The sequence below is a fragment of the Pagrus pagrus genome (genome assembly GCF_965226575.1).
Source record: "Pagrus pagrus genome assembly, chromosome: 14".
NCBI classification, from domain to species: Eukaryota; Metazoa; Chordata; class Actinopteri; order Spariformes; family Sparidae; genus Pagrus; species Pagrus pagrus.
The window spans coordinates 9,045,258-9,067,731 of NC_140198.1; the positions used below are offsets into that span (position 1 = coordinate 9,045,258).

At 42.9% G+C, this 22,474-nt stretch overlaps 2 protein-coding genes across 3 annotated transcripts; one reads left to right on the top strand and one right to left on the bottom strand.

Moving 5' to 3' along the window:
* Window positions 1-206: 206 nt before the first annotated feature.
* On the top strand, window positions 207-2,628 carry LOC311269320 (uncharacterized protein). The gene is made up of 2 exons (XM_084373397.1): window positions 207-737; window positions 1,098-2,628. The coding sequence occupies exon 2, from the start codon at window positions 1,173-1,175 to the stop codon at window positions 1,602-1,604; it is 432 nt and encodes a 143-aa protein (XP_084229523.1). The 5' UTR covers window positions 207-737; window positions 1,098-1,172; the 3' UTR covers window positions 1,605-2,628.
* Window positions 2,629-9,105: 6,477 nt separating this feature from the next.
* Window positions 9,106-21,598, bottom strand: mybbp1a (MYB binding protein (P160) 1a). Of its 2 annotated transcripts, none has more exons than XM_084373696.1 (27): window positions 21,351-21,598; window positions 20,900-20,995; window positions 20,639-20,722; window positions 20,475-20,549; window positions 19,802-19,909; window positions 19,419-19,609; window positions 18,751-18,918; window positions 18,353-18,470; window positions 17,648-17,937; window positions 17,417-17,527; window positions 17,203-17,328; window positions 16,789-16,995; window positions 16,537-16,645; window positions 16,253-16,346; window positions 15,697-15,857; window positions 15,283-15,393; window positions 14,925-15,119; window positions 14,371-14,544; window positions 14,049-14,206; window positions 13,657-13,791; window positions 13,477-13,555; window positions 12,756-12,887; window positions 12,577-12,645; window positions 11,834-11,947; window positions 10,104-10,205; window positions 9,876-10,000; window positions 9,106-9,675 (listed from the first exon to the last, which is right to left on the bottom strand). In XM_084373696.1, the coding sequence occupies exons 1-27, from the start codon at window positions 21,525-21,527 to the stop codon at window positions 9,330-9,332; spliced, it is 3,855 nt and encodes a 1,284-aa protein (XP_084229822.1). In that variant the 5' UTR covers window positions 21,528-21,598; the 3' UTR covers window positions 9,106-9,329. The 2 variants fall into 2 exon arrangements, with proteins under 2 accessions (XP_084229822.1, XP_084229821.1); XM_084373695.1 differs by having other exon boundaries at window positions 15,697-15,860.
* Between the last annotated feature and the right edge of the window lie 876 nt (window positions 21,599-22,474).

Below are 22,474 nucleotides of genomic sequence, written 5' to 3' on the forward strand. Positions count from 1 at the left end.
ACCAACTTTTTCTTGGCTCACATTCTGGATTAAATGCTGATGATTAACCTGACACATACCTCCTACAGCCAGTTTCACCCAAATGAATGCATGGCAGCTTGAGTTTATTTACACCCCTCATAATGAGGCTTTAACACTTCAAATCATGTAGGTTTGCAGCATTTGAGAGACCACACCCCTCAGGGACACCAGTTGTTACCGGTCTAAAATTAAAACTCATTACCTCAGTGTGTATCCACGGTTTCATTTGGCCTAATGTGCGTGTATTGTCAAAGCCAATAATGATTAGAGGGGAACCTAAGCACTCTGGTGTGGATGAATCATAGACTACATTTGAATTGGAAAAAAAAAAAAAAGAGCAGCCCTGCCAGCTGACTGGTATACGGGACCTTTAATGCAGCTGCAGCTCTTCATTCAGATGCTGAGTGGAGCAGCGAGACGACCGGAGGAGGGACGCTTTTCCAGGAAAACCTCACCACATCTCCAGACTAATCGCGTTTTTTAAAACCCCACTTTGAAGCACACTGAGGGATTTTCTCGTTATTTATAGTATTTCGCGCCGTCCTGGACGCGCACTGAGCGGATTGCGGCAGTCAAAGCGTCCTGAGTGATCGGAGCTCAGCAGCAGCAGCAGCAGCATCACATTGTATGAAATGCGTCACCGTGATCCTGTATTCCCATTTACAATTATCGGCTCTGCACTCACGGACTGTTCCCAGCACTGACTGTTTCATCAGGTAAGGATTCTCCTTTATTTCAACACATTGGCTTGAGATTTTGAGCAGATGCGGACATCATCATCGTCCTCTGATCATTCATGTCCTAAAACGCTGCTGGTGCGGGAAGGAACGGCTTCATGTTGGAGGCCTCCACATTACAATAGATGATGTATTACCCCGACTTCTACCCCATTTTACATTCACAGCAGCGTCCGTTCTCCAGGCGGAAAATCGCCGCGCTCTCTTATCAGTGTGATTTACTGTCAATTAATGCACATTTTCCGTGTTAATTGTTCGAGATTTGGTGATATTTAAGGGCAGCCGGGAGCGGTTAATGAGTTTCTGGTTTGGAGCTCATGTGTCTTCTTTTCGGTGCAGGTAACCACATGCGCGGGCCGGTGTCACCGCGCTGAGCCCGGTGAGCACGAAGGGTACTGGGGTCAGAGACACGACATGGACCGGATGACAGCCAGAACCTCCGAGGCCGCGGGGCTGTCGGTGCCGCTGCGCCGCTGCCACGGGCTCCTCCAGGCCAACAACGGCACCTGCGCGGAGCAGCTCAGCATCTTCCCCCCGTTCTCCTCCACCCTCGCGCTCCTCGTTCTGGTGGCCGTGCTCGTGGGGATCGTCCTCGTTTCCCTGGCAACCTTCCACTTCCACAAGAGGAAGCTCCGGAACAGGAAGATCCAGCGCGCGCAGGAGGAATACGAGCGCGACAGTCGCAGCCCGGCGCGCGGCGGCGGCGGCGGCGGAGAGCCCGTGAGGCCGTGCGTCATCGTCCGGCCGGTGAGATGTGAGGAGACCAAGCTGTCCTGCCAGAGCGCAGAGAGCGTGGACGTCACCGAGGCGGCGGAGGACACCCAGGCGGTTCCTCTTGACTGTTAACTTAGTGCAACTTCAGGGAATGAGACTGTGGAATAAACAGGAAAAGCAATAAGGCACAAAGAACTCCCACATCGATCTCTGCTGCTTGTAGATGACTTAGAATTAGTAGGAAAAAATGCAGAATACTGAGCAGAATAGTCGGCCTAGAGGTAACACTAGTACTCCAGTGGCACATAGGATAGCTATGCGGCCGCACACCTTCCTAATACACTAGTATTTAGCCAACCGGTAATTCCTTATGGAACTGTATAAAGTATTTGCCTGCTTTGACTTTTGGACCTCTTCCTCTTCCCCAGCCTAAAACGTTGTTTAAACCTCAAAGATGTTTAAACTTTAAACCCTCCTCGGGATGTGACACACGGTTGTGTTAAATTATTAAGAGTTGGTGACACAACGCAGACCATAATGGCTCGCTGATCTTCCTTGGCATGTCCTCTGACACACTACCAGTATGTAGTTAGACTATAATGGATGTTGTGGTGCTGTTAGGCAGTGCAAAGCTGCATATAGGCTGTAGAAATGGCTTATTTGTATGCGTAGTCTTTTTTCCTTGAATTAAGTGACTTAGCATATTTGCATAAAGTACTGTCCTCCAATGTCTGCTAGACATCTGTAGGTAGCTCTAGTTAGCCTGACAGGATGCAAGACTTTTTTGCTGTAGTTATGCACATACGATTGTTTTCTTTAATGTGTCAGATAGTAAGTTTTAGCGCTAATACAGTATTTTCCTTTTTTGAGTATTTATAGCTAATGTATTCTCTGACATGTAATAAACTGAGAATCCTTCCAGCAGAGGGTTTCAGCTCAAGCCAGTCTTCTTTTGATTCTCCATATTGTATCATAGTGGGCCTAATAGAAATTATTATGTGTCATTTATCATATGAATTCACTGTAAATGTATGCCATTATGAGAGCTGGAATGTTTTACAGTAACATCATCTTTCTGGAGTTCATATAACCTGCCTTATCAAAGGAAAATATGTAATATTCGAAGTTTATAAATAAATACTTTATGTTAATCCTTTGAATGTGTCGGTTACCTTAAACATAGTCTTTTGAATGCTACTACTCAAGGAAATGTGCAGCCACACAGTGAGAATTTGAACCATTCAGCTGATGTTATACAGTATAGATGACATTTGATGCTATGCAAATGTTTAGATGGATTTTCATTTCGTCAGCCGTTCCACTGAACAAGTACAAATGACCTTCCTAAGAGGGATCCATTGAATTTGCAGTCTCTCCTGCATCAGGACCATTTAGCTACTAGAGAACCATGTCATGCTTCCACGATTTCTAAGCTATATGGGAGCATGTGAACAGCATGTGCTGCCTGTAGAATACACAATCAGAACCACAGCTTAGAGAACAAAACCTACCGTATAGACCCTATCAATCTCTCAGTGTGATTTATTGACATGAAGGTTATCCATAGAAGTACCATTCTTAATCTCAACGTATCCCTGTAATGGCGCCACAGGCTGTCATATTGGAGGTCAGTGGAAGTGAATCAGCATCAGTCAGTGTGTTGGCCAGGTACCAGGACACCATGTTCCTAATTGTCCCCGGCAAGAAAAGGCCTGGGAATATGAAGCAGTCTTTGGCAAGGCTCCAGCCCTGGGAGATGCACTGACAGACTGCCCGTCTATCTTATCTCATTGGCATAAGTGCAACAGAATGAAACCATTCATCTTCGCAGGGAAATTGGAAGCGAGCCAGTGAAAGATGACTAATGCATTCGATATTCAAACATACGTTTTTTTCACCAGAACAATTTATAGATTTTGGATCGAGAACGTCAAACATGTTTTCAGCATACAGAAAATAACAAATAAAGGGATAGGATGGAAAAGGCATGAATGTCGTGTAAATGATGTAATTCTAAGCAACTGAGAGCAGGTACAGTCCTCACCAGATGTAATTAAAATCCCTCTGCCTTCCAGCCATCCTGTGGAAATGCTCCCTCTTTCCATTTGACCAGGCTGTGAGACACTTTTTCCATCTGCTAAGGGTGGAGTTGAGTTTTATTTACTGGGGGAGGTGGAATATCTCTTTCTGGTGAAGCAGGATGAGGGATGAAGCTCTCCGGCTGTCAGTGGCAAAGAATGGATGTGAGTGACTAGGGTTGGATGGAGGTCGAGAGGGAATAGATGGATATTGGCATTTAGAGATGGATGAAAGGGTGGAGGTCAGTGGCTAGGGTGGGAAGGAGGTCATTGGATAGAAATAAATGGGGGTCAATGGCTAGAAATGGATGAAAGTCAGCAGCAGTAAGTCGCTAGGGATGAACTGAGGTTAATGGCTAGGTGTGGACTAAGATCTGGGGGGCTAGGAATGAATGGTCAGTGGAGCCAAGGATGGTCAGTGTGGTATCAAAGAAGGTCAGTGAGCGGACAAATGAATGGAGGTCAATGGCGTAGGGCTGCTAGGTATGGATGAATTTTAGTGGCTAGGAATCAATGGAGGTTAATGAGTAGAAATGTGTGGAAGTCAGCAGCAGTTACTTGCTTGGGTTGGACCAAGATAAGTGGCTAGGAATGGATAAGTTTATGGCAAGAGTTCAATCAATGGAGTTCAGTGGTTAAAAATGGATTGAAGTCAGTGACAGTAAGTTGCTAGGGATGGATGGAGGTAAGTGGCCAAAAATTGATGTAGAAACGGTTGGTCAGTGGCGGTGGGTCGTAGGAATGGATGAAGGTCAAAGTCAATGGTGCATGGCTGAGAAGAAATAGAGGTCAGTGGTCAGGAGAGGAGTCAGAGGTAGGATTGGCGACAGTAGTCAGTAGAGATCAAAGGCTAAGAATGGATGAAAGTCAGTTGCTAAGAATGGATGAAGGTCAATGGCTAGAAAAGGATGAAGGTCAGTGAAAAGAAATGGAGGGAGGTTAGCATCTAGGAAAAAATGGTCAGTGACTAGGAATGGAGGAAGGTCTTTGGCTAAGAGATGATGGAGGTCAGTGGCTAGGAATGGATGAAGGTCAGTGGCTAGAAATTGATAGAAATTGATAAAGTCAGTGGCGCTAGGTCACTAGGAATAGATGAAGGTCAGAATTAATGGTGCATGGCCGAGAATAGATGGAGGTCAGTGGTTAGTAAAAGATGGATGGATGTCAATGGTAGTCAGTTACCAGTGATCGAAGGGGGTCCGTGGCTAGGGACATATAAAGGCCATTGAGGAATCAATGGAGGAGTTGAATAGTAGTCAATGAAGGTCGGTGGCTAAGAATGGATGAAGGTCAATTGTTGGGAGTGAGTGAAGATCGATAGCCAGAAGTGGATGGTCAGTGGATAGAAAGGGAAGAAGGTCAGGGGCTAGGGACTGATGAAGGTCTATGGGTAGAAATGGTTGAAGTTCAGTGACCAGGAATGGATGGAGGTCATGGTTATCAAAATGATGGAGGTCAGAAATAAGTGTTTGGGTGTGGTAGTATCGGCGGATAGAGGTCAATGGTTACTAATAATGGAGATCATGGGTTTAGAATGCATGAGATGATGGTGATCATTGGTCGCAACTGCTGTTATTTATTGTCACACATAGAGAGCTACATTAGAAAGAGGGAGACAGAGACTTGGGATTTAAGTTTGCTCTGGGAATAGCCTAGTTATTGTGTATAGCCTAATTTAGAATTAATGAGGCCAGTTTTCCGGGTTTTGTTGTCTCTGGAGGTCTGCTCCTCACTGCTGCAGATAGACTTTTCAAGGGATATCGGTTGGCCAGTGAGTGGATTCGGTCCTCTGAGGCTGTTTATTAAAGCAATATTATCGCTGTGTGAAATATGCGTGTTGCCTCAGGCAACTGGTCTACAGTTAGTACAATTTGTGGACATTTAAGCAGGACCATATAATCTAAAAGGAAGAGCTGTGATTGGATTTGGTGAGCATTTGTGCTCACAAGCGGTAAAAGAAATGTGGTTTGTTAAAATTCTTATTTATCAACCCTTCTAGCCTCTCCCCTAGTGCCACCCTCAGGAGCAATTTACATTTTTAGCTCCACTTGAATTTAATCTGTTGAACACATTTTGTAGTCACTGTTTTTTACTCCCAATGAATGATTTTTTTTTTTCAATCTTACAGACAACCATTGATTTCATTTCATTTCTTGGGCGTACGAAGATCAATTTGCAGGCAATTGAAACTTTGTTGAGTTGGCAATCCTTGGCATGGTTCATCTCTAACTTCTACAGTATCTTTGTTAAACAGACAGATTTTTTCATCTTGCTTTCTTTGGAAAAGATCAGCATGATTATAAAATGTAGAGACAGTGAGAAGAAACATGGACGAAAATAGATATGGCCCTTTAAATTATTACTACAGGAACAGGAAGATTTCCGGACAGCAGGTGTTTAACAGAAGAATCAGACTGTGTGAGGCGTGCAGATTTGGGCCTCCTCCAAGGAAGTGAGCATGGCAGAACTCAACTCAGATTGTTCTTACAAGGCCTGGCAAGTAAACTACTGGGTGCACTAATTAGTGGGTTTCCGGTTGCACTCAATATAAAATTAACACCCTGCCAGCAGCCTGCCAACCTGCCTGCTGTGCAGCATCAGACTCCAAAGGGGCAGACTTTAACAAAAACAACATGAAGCAACATGGGTGAAGGCAAAATACTAAAATGGTAAACACTTGACGGTTCACTTGAGCATATATTGGAGAAATTCACCGTCCATGATAAACAGCATGAATCCAATGGAAAGAAAGTATTTCATAAAGTGAATGAATGAATCAGGTCTGCATTCACATCTTTTTCATATTGATGAGACCTTGCCCTCGACTTTACAGCTCACTCTTATTATTCCACTGAGCTGCATTAGTAGATTGCTTCTGCGCTCTATATCTCAACTCAGCGTGATGACAAGTGACAGTTCACTGTCAGGAAGAGAGGACACCACTGCTCCGATTCTCACCCCTGCTGTCAGGGTTCGAGGTGGATGATTTGTCACCACCAGTGTCTGTTTATAGGCGTCATTACTGCAGGTTCAAGCTGTGGCTGTGAGGGTACAGTGCCAGGAACTCAGACAAGTACCTCCTCTGCTTTGAAAGCCAAAGAAGGCATAACAAATCAGCCTTGTTCCAAGCCTGAATCATTTTTCTGAGGTGAGAACTTCACTTTTGAACTTCTTGAATGCGAGCCTTTGTTGAGCCGTCTGAAACATTCACAGTCGTTCTGCTCTCAGTGTCTCATTATATTGCCTGGTGATTTCAGTCTGCATGTCGGTCAGTCCACCACTGTGATCCACACCATTCATGGTGCTTAGAGGATGACTCCTAATGACTTTGGTGGTCTTTGCTGCCAGACGTAAATAACCAACCTTCATCTTTCCAGTTGTTTCTTTCGCAAAGTTGAGATTTTGGCTTCAAGATGTAAGGAAAGCTCATGGGGTTACAAAAAATATATAATACATCATTTGTGGAACATGATTGTGCTTAGTCAATTTCATGGCAATCTGCCAGTTAAGATTCTGATTTTTCTTTTTCACTAGAGGAATCGTTAACCTTACGTTGGTGCCAGAGGGAATGTCGCAGGGGTCCTGATATCATACCTTTGGGACCATGACAGAGCTAGTTTAATTACAATCTGATCTAAATGTTAATATAAAAGGATCAACTTTGCATGAATTAAATCTTTGGCCACCAGAGTGCAGTGCCAAGGTGAACTTGTGGGCAAACAGTTGTTTTTTCACACATCAAGCAGATCTGAAGCAACGTTATCGTTCAGTCAGAGTCGTGTTTGCGACTATCCAAGTTCAATGTTCACTCTACTTGTAAGGATAAGTTCACACAAAAAGGAAGATTCAGTGATAAGTTACTCGCTCCCATTCTGATGGAAAGTCAGGTGAAGTTTCGTAGTCCACAAAACATTTCCGTAGCTTCACAGCAAAACAACATTCTCCTAACGAAATCTGTATAAAGTATAAAGCCAGCCGTAATCTAAGTCTCCAGAAGCCCTGAGATCCCGAGTTGATTATAAAATATGTTATTAACACCCTCGATGGGTGGTCAAGATCGTGCACCCACTTGAGATGGAGTGCATGATAACACTTTTAGAAGAACAGAGAAGCTACAGTGAAGATAAGTTAAGCTCAAAAAGGGGTGCATGTAGCTGCTAACGCTAGCTGCAGTTTGGTGCTGGGCAGGTAGTGTACAGTAGCTCATTTCTGTTGGATGTAAGATGGTTCCTGTTGATACCCACCACTGAAAGCTCCTGAAGTGGAGAGGGGCTTTAATATGAGATAACTGATGGATGGGGCTGCAGCCTGCATGGCACTCCTGCAGATTTATTGCTGCATACCTTCACGTCCTGTATAGTAATCCATTTGTGGGACACTGCATCTTCTTTCTGACAGCTGAATTAGGGTTCTGTGCGATTGCTCACTGTAGTGTGCAGCACAAAGGCTCGCAACATCAAATCCTGTGCTGAGGACAGTGACATTTTTCCTAATAAGAATGTTATGTAATGTTATGTAACGGGCACTGTGTCGCAGAGGTGACTTCAGACTCAGGTACTCCCAGATCTTTCAGAAATGGTTCGGTCTAGTCATAACAATCATTAAGCCTGGCAGGTCTAGACAAGATGCCATACAGTGACAAATTACATTTTTGCTTCAGCTCTATTACTAAAAAAAAGCAACAGATTCTCAGATACATTCTGTATTTTTACTGTGAACAATCCACAATATTCATCTCAGATTTTGAGCAGTATGAAATCCTTGTAAGTGAGTGCTTCTCCTTTGCTATGATGATCCATCCATCCACCTGTCAGGAAAGATGTGGCATATCAAGATGCAGACATCCATATTTCTGTGCCTAGTAAATGTTTTTCCTTCCTTCCTTTTCCTTTCTTGTGACCAGTCCAATGCTTATCATGTCATTTAATCAGCATCTTGATATGCCACACCTGCCTGTGCTCACTTTCAAGGATTTTAACAAACTGGTGCTCAACATTCAAGAGAAATAATTTCTTTGTGTGCATAAAAATAAGTCCTAAGTAGTCCTGTTTATATTTTCGAGTGTAATAATGAATAGTCTTTTCTTGGTTTTTACTACATTACTGAGACACTAAGCTGCATCTTTTACCTTTGTTTATCCTGTAGCAAGTGAAAACTGTTTAACATACATTTCTTGAGTTTAAAGTGAATCCTCTGAAGATTTTTAACTTAGAGCATTAGGGACCAATCTTGCCAGAAGTGACAACACTAAAGTCATGGTATTTTCAGATCTTGGCTGTGACAGTGGACTTATCAGCCTTAAAAATAGAGACCTGAAGGAAGTGATAATGAAAGACAAAGCTCGATCCCACTTGTCAAACACACAAGAAGAGTTTTAGACCATGACTGTGTCACAAATGTTTTTTCACAACTCTTTGTAATACTTTTTGAACTGGTTAAATAAATTGGTCAATAATATTGTTTGACAGGTACCAATACCTTGTGTCTTTTCTCTTTATAAAGAAAGGTCGGATATTTCTTGGATAGGGGAAAAAGTGACTTGACATAACCTGTGATGGATTTTCCAGGAAGATAAATGAATTTATTGTTTTTCTAATCAATAACAGTCACATATTAGAAAAATAATCCATATTAATTCACTTCTCACACAAGTTTTCAATATGTATAATAATACCTCATACTGAAACAAAACATTTTTTGAAGCATGGACAGTAGAAAATTAACAGACCAAACACAGCCTCTTTAAAAAGAAATTAACATTTAAATAGAAGTGTCCACTTTACATTTTCCCTCCTCCCTCTTTCTTCTGTTTGGGTTTCTTCTTCTTCTTCTTGGCTGCCTTGTTCTCAGACTGTGTCTTGCTCTTCTTGGCTGGGCTGGGCTGAGAAGCAGTCGCGCCATCGGCCTGTCGTTTCTGTTTTGTCTTCTTGTCATGTTTCTTTTTGGCTTGTCCTTTGTCTGCTCCCGGTTTGCCTGCGAAGGTCGGCTTTTCTCCTGCTGGCTCTAAAATAGGCTTCATGCGCTTTTTACGCTTTTTGGTTTCCGGTAGAAAACCTTTCTTCTTCTTGGAAACTTGCTGTTGCTCAGCGCTCTTGTCAGGCTTTGTCTTTTCAACTTTGGGTTTCCTGCGAATGCCAGAATGAAAACAAATAATAGGTCAACAAAATGGCTTCAATACAATGCTGCGTGTTTACAGGGGTTTAAAATAACCCTGGTTATTATCTGTGTAACGCGATTCCTCCCCGTTTTGTTATGTGCATGCAAACACTGCATGAGAGTCTCCTCCAGAGCTTGTGACTCCAGAGACGCTGACATAATAACTCACATGACTCCAAAGTGTTTCATCACGGCCCAGTAGGTGTCTTCTAGCTTGCCGGTCTTCTTGAAAGCGATCACGCTGGTAAGGGACTGCAGGATTTTCTTAAGGGGCTCCAGGTCCACAGACAGCTTCTGCACAGCACAGACAAGAGAGGCACAGACTTTAGTCTGGACTGAAACCACATCAACCAGTAACCTCTCATGATTTAATCGTCACAGTCGACAGTCCACCTACCTGCTGGTTAACGTGCTTGACAAGGAACTGACAGAGCTCCAGGGTTTTCAACACCTTCTCCTTCACCACCTTGCTCTCTGTTTCACCGACCTGCTGAAGACTCTGAGAGGAGAAGATGCCGTGGTTAGACCGATGTCCGCGTTGGTTTTATCATCAACTATGCACTGTAGAAGTGATGACTACTTATATCTGCATACAACTATATTATAGTGGGTTAAATACCATTTATTATATGTTTATACAGTAAATGTTAAATAGGTGGAGTTAATGTAAGGTGTTGATGAATGAAGAAACTGTCATTTCGGTTATCTTAAAGGAGCACTATGTAGTTTTAGAGAAGACATTCAAACTCAAAATTGTAATATTAACAATATTAACGAGGAAATAATACAAACTTTGAAATATAATCTTTTCCCATAACTGAATGAACAAGCTGCTCTCAGAGGAAAATAAGGTCCTCAGAACACTGTTTGAAGCTAGAAAGGTGGCAGGGTCCGCCACATATAAACAAAGTAAAACAGTATGAAGTTGTGTTGTCCTTTAAGGTCAGTTTGTTTATTCAGTCATGACAACAAAGAGTTTGTTTATTTAGTTTGTTTATGCATAAAACACGTTCTCCTCGGATTAAAATGTCTCCCCAAAAACTACATAGTGCACCTTTAAATTAATATATTTAGGAAACAGTATCCACACATTAGAAGCTGCACAGAGTCAGTTTACTAATCCCCTTCTCCAGTGGCTTAGCCATACCCAGACTGCCATGAGAACAAGGTCATAAAGATGGATGTTTGTGGCGCTTGTTAGCTTTCTTGACCTCTTTTAAAAACACAAATCTAGTCAAAGCCGATTTCAGCTGAGCATATCTCATGAAATTCTGACACTCCAAGGTCTTTAAAGGTCGTTTTGATTTTAATGACGGGACAGTCTGCGCCTCCTCTCACGTCAAAGGTCGCAGTGCCCCATTTGAGTTATGCAACAGATGATTTAACAGTGATTCAGCAATACAAAGTCATTTTCTACCGCAGACATTCTGAAACACTGCCTGGATGAAACTGTTTTTTTTAAATCTGTTTTAAAAATCTCTAAAGGAGAGCAGCACTGTCATTACTTCTCGTTAACGACAATTTTCTGGCAACTGCAAAAGTGTTGCTTGGTAGGTCCGTTCCTCTGTAGGAGGAAAAAGACGGGGCAACACAGAGGTGAGGTGGTTTGGTGAAGAATTACAGGAGCATGTAATTACTGGTATGCATGTCTTTACCCTCAGCTGTTCTGAAGACACAGAGGACAGTGAGTGCAGCAATGCCTCTAATCATCGTTTATCACGGCAGAATGCAATTTCACAAACCTCCGAGAACAAAATAATTAAAATCTGCACAAGCCTAAAGGATATTTGTGCATGAACGTCTCCAATTATAGTGAAGAACTGACATGTAGTTATAGCCTCATACCTTACACAGAGAAAATCATTTTTAATCTGTTCAGAGGTTTACTGAACTTTAATTAGGAAAGAGAGAGCAGTGGTATTAATATGTGCAGATACCCTGAGTTTGGGTATCGGGAAAGGAAAGTATTCAAGATGTTGATTTGCTGTAAAATTACCTAAACCACTGATTCAATTTCTTGACTTCCTGTGTGTCAATGCAGCTCCAACATATTCAGTAATATTTACACACAATAGTGTTCAGTGTTAATCTGTGATGTGACTGAGATGCAGATCCGTGTCGACCTACCGCTGCCAGCTGACCCGTAACCTTCACACAGAGCTCCGTCCACGGAGCGCCGCTCAGCAGCTGCTGAACATCCCTGCTCTGCATCGCCCGCAACACCAGCACACACGCCTGGCCCTGAACACACAAAACAAGGTCCATCAACAGCAAGTCTGATGTACATAATAGCAGAAAAGGCTGGGATTAAATGATTATCTGGCAGCTGCGATGGAGGGAGGATGTTCTCTGCTGTGTTTGTCAAAAGTATTCAAATAATTACTGATAACTGACAGGTTGTTATGACTCAGCTGCTGTGGTGGTGCAGTCTGGGTGGACGGTTAGAAATGTTTTACCGAGATTTGATTCGGTGGAGCGTGTTAGGACTACATTAAATATACTAAAGCCATGTAACGTCATATATTTTCACCATATACCAAAAGCCTCCTTTGTGACTAATGGTGGATAAATCTCTCCACTTACAAGTCAAAGCTGATTCTACACAGTTATTTGACTTAATGCAAGACGAGGGGATTAGTTGTGATTCTGGTAGTTTGGTGCATAATACTGACAGAAGAGGGACTGACTCAGTAGTATGCCTTTTATACAGTTGCCCAAAAAGGACCAGTAAGGTTATGTTTTGTCTTATAAACAATACCGTACTGCAGGGGTCCCCAACCTTTGAGACTGAGAGCTACGTCAAGGAAAGAGAGTTTAACATTTAGTAAGCTAAGTGTATTAGGAGACAGTCTAGGGTGATAGATCTTTACCTGTTGGTGCACTCGGACCGCAGATGTGATGTGCTGTATCGCTGCTTCCAACAGGTTCACACACAAAACCTGGAAATAACACACAAGCTCAATGAGATACTGCCAGCAGAGACACAGCTTCAGTCTGCAGGATGACCTGAACTAACTTCTCTACCTCGGAGATGCGTCGTTGTACTCACCGGGAATCTGTTGAACAAGTCTGTGAACATCTGTGTGGTCAGAGGGCTCTTCCTCTTGCTCATGAAGGTGCTCAGAGCCTCTGTGAAGACAGCGGAGACCCGATCCACATCCAAGTTGCCCATGAAACTCAACTGCACGCGCACACGGTGAAAGATAAAACAACACATCAGGGAGCAGTCTCTTTAATTACAGAGTGAATGTAAGAAAAGCATAGGAGACTAACAAAACAGCAAACATTCACATTTAAAGGAACTAGAACCATAAATGTTTGGCAATTTTGCTCAGAAAACGACTTAAATGAAACATCAACTATCAGAAAACAATACATTTTTGTGCGAAAGACACTCTGGCTGAAAGGGGGCCAGGTTTTCAGGTCTGACCCACTTCCTGACCCAGTAAGAGACAGGGACAGACCTGGAATTTATCTGGTGCAGAGCAGGACAATGCAACGGTAACAACCGCAAACCACGCACATATTTAATTACCATCTGTCTACTGACCAACCTTGTGACTTAAGAACAAGAGAAAAGTTTGGTCTGACCTGTGTCTCTCTGTTTTCAGTAAATGTTATTTTAAATGTCATTTCTACCATCTGTGGCAGCGTCACCTCACACATCACCTCATTAGGACATTAACACATTGACTTTCTGGTGTTTTACTCTCTCCTGACTGACTACCAATGATCTTAGGTGACAAATGAATCAGTGTGTGTAAACATACGTCACTTGCTTCTGCTTTGTTGTCCTTGGTCTCAGCAGGTGGAGCTCCTCGCAGCACTTTCACTACGTACAGAGAAGCACTGCAAGGACAGTTCAATTATCAGTCATGTTATAAATATATATTATTCATGTTATACTCTGTTTCCTCGGTTGATATAAATCCTATGTAAGTGAGTTGTACCTGAAGTAGTAGAGGGCGACTGAGGAGTCTGATAGTTTCTGGGTTTTAGTCATCAGTTTGTCCAGCAGGTCATGGAGCTCCCCCTGTCTGTCACCAACAGTCCTGCAGTAAACCTTAGACCTGCACAGCTGGTTCCTGGAAAAATCACACAAACAGGCAACATGAACATTAATTCCAAGTTTTAATCAATAGATGCCAACACCATTTATAGTGTAGGCTGTAGTTGAGTCCGACAGCACCAGACCCTGTTGGGAGATTTGTATGATGGGTGCAAATGTCAGATTGTTGGTTGAGGAGAGTTACAGAAAGGGTCTGTTGCAGGGGACATCACAGTGCTGGACACAATCTGGAATGAGTGTTTCAAACAAAGTACATCTGTTAAAGCGCATTACCTAAAGATGTCGGCAGCTCGGCGGAGGAAGTCCTGCTCCTGCTGGTCGCTGTCGGAGCTCATTCCTCTGTCGATGATGGTGAGCAGAGGCTCCACCAAACCCAGCACAAGAGGGCTGCCAGCCTGCCGGGCCACGAACACCTCGACCAGGTCCAACACCTACAACAACAAGGGAGTGAGACATCTTTGTGGGCGGTAGAAGGTGTATGTTTTCAACTTTCAATGGAGCTCGGCTTTTCCATGTGTTTATACTCTGAACTAAGCAAACAAGCATATTTTCCACAGTGTTTACAAGTTCAGAGAACAGACTGAGGATAAGGTACCTTGATCTTAAAGTCTCGGACCAGCGTCTTCTCTTTCTGTATTTTTGTCTTTTCATCCTTCTTGGTCTGAGTCTTCTTCTTCTGCTCTGAGAACAGCGCTGCCAGGTTCTTATCCAGCTCCATCATGGCTTCGTCATCCAGGTCTTCATCATCGCTGCCGTCCTCCTCTGTGGCCTGAATAATGGACGGCACAAAAGAGGACTTAACCACAATGTAACACTGCGTTTCTGCTGTGGCCTGATCACGGCTGGTGAACTGGGGTCTGACATACATGCTTCTGTTACCTCATGATTAATTAATGATGATTCTAACAGTGTTATAATATAAATAAATAACAGTGAAGTGCTACAACGCTGCATTCTTTCTAATGGCCAACAGGGGGCGACTCAATCGGTTTCAAATAGAATTCTGATTGTATGTAAGCTTATGAGAAAATTACCCTTCTTCTCACTTGATTTATTACCTTAGCAAATGGTTTCCTAATGAGTTGATGCTCTCACAAGCAGTGATGCTTATTATTGTACACGCAAACTGCTGAAAACCGGAAAACCCACCAGAGCGTTCTGCTGCTGCAAGACCTTCATCAGCTCCAAACGGAAACTTTGGTCCACCTCTCCCTCTTCCATTGCCTCATCTTCCTCCTCCATTGCGTCATCATCTTCATCATCTTCATCATCTTCGTCCTCATCATCGTCGTCCTCATCTTTATCGTCTTCATCCTCATCGTCTGATCCATCAGACTTTTCCTCCTGGCAGAGAAAAAACACACGGTTGAGGATTTCAGTATCAAAGCTCGTCTTTAACCGCAAAGATTTATTGTGGAATCGGTAAATAAAAGGCCGAACATATGGGGTCTGGGTAGAATGTTACACAATGTATAAGAGGATGTTAAGATGGAAAAGAAGAACTGACCTCCATCTCCTCATCATCTTCGTCATCTTCCTCATTTGGTTTCTTCTGGGTTTTGTTGTCGTCAGTGACGACCACAGCACTGTCCTCCTCATCGTTCTCTGGGTCCAGGACCTACACAGAGCCCAAAACACCATCATTACAATCACTTACAAAGCTTCCACTGCAACATACATGACCCAAGTGACTTTGAATACAATTAGAAGTTGTTAGTGCAAGAGATGCATCCATCCCTCCATTTTCTAATGTGATCTGGTTGTGTCGGGGAGAAATGTGAAGTAATTGGATTTGTGCTTGGGCCAATTCCTGACTAAAATTATGTTTTAAGTTCACAGGTTTATCTTAATCCACTTCACAGTGCTGAAATTGACTTTGCTTCACTGTCAGACAATGAATGACCTTGTAAGTGTTACTTACATCTAAGATGGCGGTGAGGGCTGCTGCAGTAACGTTGGGGCAGACGGAGGAGAAGACCGTTTTGCAGACCTGTCGGATATGCCGGCTCGGCTGGGACAGCAGGGACAACAAGATGTCCACCATCACCTCCACCCACTCAGGCTCCTCCTCCTGCTCTGTAGCTGCTTCAAGCAAAAGACAAACACATTCACACACTTTAAGGCAGCATTTCATGTTTTTTGGCATAATAGCACCTTATAAACCTTTACGGACAGCTGTGTCTGGAAACGAGCTGATAAGGGCGATGAGAGTGAACCGAAACAGTACATTTGGGAGATATAAAATCAAATCAATGAGCTGAAAGATGCTAAAAAAAACTGCTCTAATGAAAATCTAAAAATACCTGATAGTTCAACTTTAACTATCTCCATTTTTAATTCTATGAAAATGTGAGTAAATGAATAGCTAAAATCTAAATTTGAGCTCCTAGATTCAAGGTTTATCAAGTCCTTATGGAATATTAAGCCATGAAAGGATGATGGAGACAGCATCGTCACCATCGTGTGAGAGGCCTCACCTGCTTTCTTCTTTTTCTTCTTGGCCTTCTTCTCCTGAGCTTTGTCCACACAGCTCTGCAGGTCCTTCATGATGTCCAGCAGCTCTTCAGGGGCCTTCAGGAGAAAACACAGTTGTCGATTATTCATCTTAAGTCCATGGCAATGTGTCGTTGTGTCAGCAGATGGTGTTTTTGTAATTTGAGATTAAAACTACAGTATTTACATAACAGCAACATCAAGGCAGCAATTTTAAAACAAAAACAGTGCTACTATTGTATATCATGGCTCTTCAGGTTTGCTGTACCTTGAAGAAGTGCATGCCGACCAACAGGAAGAGCTGCTGGAAGGCGGTGTTTTCTGCAGTAGGGCCTTTCTTTGCCTTTTTCTTCAGGTTTGACACAGACTCCAGCATACTGTAGGAACACGTGTGTAAAGGAGTTATCAGAAATGTTACTACTTCATTCAGTGGCACTTATTAAACAGATACAAGGGTGTAAGTTGTAATAAACTACTGCTATCTCTGTGAGAGTAGCTGGAGGAGACTCTGTTGTCCTACCTGTCCCAGGCCTGTTTCTGCTCAGGGCTGAAGGGCTTGCTGTTCTGGGCGTGTTTTGGCTGGCTAAGCAGGACTTGAGCGTACTGGACCAGGTGGTAGATCCACATGGTGCCATCGGCCGTTACACCCAGCGGCCGCTTTTGGTTGGCGGCGGCGTCTTCGGACGAGTCTTCAGTCTGTGGCAGGTGGTGCATGGACAGGAGGAGTCTGGAGGGAGGACAGAAAGACAAATAGTGATGCAACAAGACAACTAAACAGCCTTTTGGGGAAAAAAACAGGGTTCCAGACTTGCCTCTGTCTTTTAATGTCATCTTTACACTTGTTTTTAATCAAGGCTATGAGGAATAACAATAGTCATCGGCTGATATTTAGCGAGCCACCCGCAGCCAGAATAGAAAAGATTTAACCTCTCACCCAAAGAAAGAATTGACGAGCACTCCTCTTGTTCTATCATCCAGTGGGAAAGAAAGCTTCTCCATCGTCTCTGGGATGTCGGCTGAAGCCTTCTTGGCACTGAAGAAAGCGTGGAAGAAGACAAACCTGGAAGAGAAACAAACAACACCAGCTGATGGCCGTCTATTCATCAAACACTAAGACTTTGACATTGCTCAACTACGGCAGATCTCACCTGGCTATGTCCATGATGACATCCTCCTGCCTCTTCACTTGGTGGTTATCAATGATGGAGGAGAGCCGAGAAACAATCCACTTCCTCAGGCGGAATATGGAGTTCTCCTTCCTGAGAAAAGACAATCAACAGTTACAGTCATCTAGTTTCCATCCCATCATCTTCCTGTTCTGGGTCAGCAGACCAGATAGGACCAGAGTTGAGATTCTCAGACAAATCACAGACACTCACTGTTCCTTTCCTTCCTGATTGTCCTTCTGCTTGCGAGTGCTGAAGTCCAGCAGTTTGTCCAGCTCAGGCTTCAGGAACATCTTCTTCAGCCACTCCATGTAGTGCTGCAGAGCTGCGGGCTGAAGGTGCTGCACCACCCTCCACACCGACGGCACCACGGGGTAGCCCTGGTTGGTCAGCGAGGAGAAGCCCACCATCACTGCCAGCTGTTTGTCGGGATCCTGGCAGCCCTGCAAGAAGTCCGACACGTAGGTGTCCATCTCTGGGGCCAGTTTGAAGCGGTCCGGTTTCTGGAAGAGAAAAACGATTGGATGAGACCCATTCAAAATGAATACAGACTGATCAGGGATGGGACAATACCCATATAAACAGACAACTCAAGTACTTGTACTACTGATACAGGCCCAATACAGACAATTTCTAATAAGTAACCCTTTATTAATGAGCTGTCATTACAAATGTTTTAGAAAGCCATTATAAGCCATTTATAGGAGGAACTTTTTGGTTGCCAGGCTGTGAAAAATATCTGTTAAGACAAATTTAATTTGTTTTTGAGCTCATTCATCAGGACGTCATGGCTTCTCCACTGGTCCATTTTGTAAACAAACAAACACAACTGGTTGCATGTTCACCTACGCTAACGCTGTCTCAGGTCATCCCTGTTGAAGAGTGTAACCTGATGTGTACAGACGACTAGACACTGACCTGAGCAGACACCACGTGCTCCCCGTAGTGCATCATCACATCTCCAGACAACACCGTCTTCAGCTGGGCTACAGACAGGAGAGGCAGGGCGCTTCCCAGCAGACGGAAGCTCAGGTAACTGAGACAGTGAGGGGAACATGTAAGCACAATGTAGTCAACTGGAAACAAGACTGGAAAATGGGATATAAAATATAATAAAGAGGTGCCGAATCAAAGGAAAAAGACAGCAGCCATTCCCATTACGAGTGAAAGAATCAAAATTAGTTCTGCCGTCATACATAACTCCAAATAATGATTGCAACAAGGACTATAACAAACATTTGAGCTCTGAGCTCTGGATGTTACAATCAGTGTTTCTCAGCCCGCCCTGTTCCCTCTGTGAAGGCCTGAGTACTCACTGTGCTGGCCCCGGCTGCTCCTTCAACATGCCGTTGATGATGGCGTTATTCCAGAAGAGCTGGAAGCTGTCCTCCTTGAGAGAGAGCTTCAGGAGGTCCAGGACCACCGCTGGAAGGACACACTCCTTCTTCACTGACTGGGCGGCCATCTTTAATACCTCTGTCAACCTGCCACACAACAGCACACGTCGCTTAGATTTTCAACACTGGAGCTGTTAATTAACAGATGTAGCGAGGAAACTGGCGCATATAGTTTGCATAAGTGAGCAGATATCATGTAGATGAATAGAAGCTAATATTAAAAGGTAAGGGTATATTCAAAAAGCTAAAGTAAAAGAATGTGTGTGGGAGAAAGCCTGTGCTGGTGCACCTTTTTAAGAGCAAAATTCAAGCACTTTTCAAGCACTTTCAAGGTATCTAGACCAAAATTCACCACATCACATCGAGATTGTTACTATAAATGCAATTTATATCGTCACTTTTTTCAGTTTACCAGCTGATTTAATCAACTTTGATTGTATGTTTTGATCATGGCTACTTCATTCTTGCCCATTTCAATACCAGGAGACAAACATATGTAACCAAAGATTTTTTTCTTTTAAAACATTGACATTTTTTAATCCAAGCACACTCCCAGCCCACAAACAAGCCAATCCCAGTGTTCTTACTTGGGGATGTTGTCTGCGTTGATGATGGTCGAGGAGCCCAGCAGCTTCTTGAGTTTCTTGGGTTTGAGGGTTTGTGGGAAGCGCTGCAGCGCCACCAGCAGCAGCTGCAGCTGCTCCGGAGTGTTGAAGGCTGATGCCAGGTCAGTTTGCAGCGCACTGAGAAGGACCTCCTCAAACACCTCCTCTGAGATCTGACGGACAAGACATACACATGCACTAGTTTGAGAAAGAAATGGCTGGATGTGTTTTTAATTTTTGCAGAGATAAAAAGTTAAATTCAGGATATAGGTAAAAGTTTAAATTAAAACTGTATGTATATGTATTATTATGACAGATATAAGGCCCCTGTAAGATAAAAGGTGTATCTGTGCAGCAGGTGTCACCTCATTGAGGATGTCTGTCATGGTCTTGGTGGGCAGGTCCTTCAGGTGTTGTCTGTGCTGGCTGAGGCTCTGGAGGAGCTGCACACATCCCAACACCACCTGCGGCTCCTGGAGAAACACAAGACAGCGCTCAGAGATCACAGGACACAAGACTCCTCTCACACTCACAGCGACCTTCTATTACACTTTATATTACGGTCCTTGTAATAAGCATGAATTAGTCGGTAATAAGTCCTTCTAAAATGCTTATTAGCATGAATACGAATAATGAAGTGAATAATAGCATCATGTTTATTAACTGATTATAAGGCATTTATAAGCACTTATAGTGCTCATAAACATCTAATAGTCTAACAATAACACGTTAATGATGCTATTATTACATTTCTCTGAGGATTTCCCTGAACTCAGACTGCTGAAGGCTCATATTAGCTTGAGCATAACTTAAAAATACATTTTTACAAAGAATGAGAAATGTCATTTTGTCACCCCACTTCTGTAACACCGTCAGACTCCCAATGGAAAGTTTAATTAAACAAGATGAAGCAGAAACAGAGATATTGCCTTTTTTATTCCTCACATTCTTCTTCCTTCTCAAAGCCAAGAGCGCACATAACATTACCCACAAAGCAATTTCACAGCAGACAGCCCAGAGATGTATTTTTATACTCACTGTAGAGATGCGGCCAGACTGATGAAGGGCGAGGACGCCAAACAAGTTTCCAAACAAAGCACTTCTGACCAGTTTCTGAAAAAAACAAGAGAAAACCTCGACATTCGCGCAGCTCATTCGTAAAGCTTTCAGAGCCGAGAGAGAGAAACATCACACACACTCACCTTTTTCACCGTCTGCAAATTGTGCTTTTCTTTGATTCTGTTGAGTACACTCTGCAAAGAGACGTCTTCGAAGGCACTTAAGACCTGAAAAACAAAAACTCATGTCATGCTGAAGCCAACACTCCACTCAGAATTCAGACCCCATCTAAGAGTATAATTTTCACTGATTAAATCTTTATTATTTAAGTGTCAAAATACACGTGCGCATGAAATGTAATGATAGATTGGGTTAAACTGGTGTTGGTGGTCGTCTCCACTCACCTGTCCCAGAGCCAGGCTGAATCCGGGCCTGGCAGCCTCTCGGATGTGAGCCAGTCCATCCACCAGCCTTTTAAAGGTGTATTCCAACTCATCTGCCTGCAGTTCACAGAGAGAGAGAGACCACGAAATGATGCACAGACATTGCTGCGTACGGTAAAAGCTCTTTTCATAGGATGATACCAACACATTAGCTTACATTCAATTTAATTGCAATATTTGATGGTTATTTCAAATTCTTTACATCTAATTAATCTGAAAATGCATTTTTGATGCTTTCATGTGTCATTAATTTCCCTTTAATGCTACTTTAAGATTATTCCAGAGGTAAACACTTAACAACGGCTACAACTACCACAGCTGCTCCTACTACTGTTACTGTCCTAACTTCATAAGACAACCATGCTGGGTTTACACACTCTCAGTGACAGACACTGATCAGAGCCTGCCTCACCTTCTTGTTGGTTTTCAGGTACTTAATGAGGTTTTCTATCGCCTTCAACCGGACCTCCTGATCCGGTTTAGCCAAGTCCCAGAAGAAGTCGAGGAAGACGCGGTTCTGTTGCAGGACCCCGGCGGGCCGGACCGGCGCGGCTGCTTTCACTGATACCTCCACCATCTCTACAGACATCTCATCACACAGCCACAACTGCTGTCCATGCTGCTGCAGGAGGAAAAACGTGCCTCGTTGCGCAGCTACTGCTTCCGGGTCAACACTTCCGCTTTGGTTTTTTTTTTCGTCAGACACAAAAAACTTTATTGAACAACACAAATGAACAAAACTGACGGGTAAAGTAAAAAGCTAATGTTAGGCTAGTGGTTAATACATATTGTGTAGTTCGTCTATATACATTATTTGGATGGTCATTATGAAGTTGCTACTGATATTTATAAACCTTTACAATTGTTCAAAGGGGCACTATGTAGTGTTGGTGAGGAAATTCAAAATCAGAATTGTAATAATGATAATAATAATAATAATAATAATAATAATAATACAAACTCAGAAATATTTATTTTTTCCATAACTGAATAAACAAGCTGTTCTCAGATAAAGTCCCCAGAACACTGTTTGAAGCTAGAAATGTGGCAGGGTCCACCACACAACAAAGTAAACCGGTATTAAATTTGGTTGTCCTTTCAGGTCAGTTTGTTTATTCAGTTATGAAACAAAAGTTTGTTTATTTCGTTTGTTTAGGGATAAAATAATTCAGTCAATTAAGATCTTTCTCTTCTTATTATAAGTTCTTCCCCCAAAGCTACATAGTGCACCTTTAATGAATGGTTTATAAAGCATTTAGTTTGTTACAAACACAAAAATTGCAATTAACTACAGTGAATTTACTGTTCAGTAATGTTTTTTATAAAGTGTTACCATTTAATTCATCTTGGACAATGATCAGGGAAGAAACTATTTATTAGATCCACAGATCCAAGTTTTATTTTAGTGAAACAAAGGTCAGAATGACAGCATCAGTGAATTATTAATTTGCCTTTCAAAAATTATAGAAATTCAACTTGGTTTTACTCGTTTTTTATTTTCCTCTGTTCATCAACGCCTCCCCCCTACAGTAACTC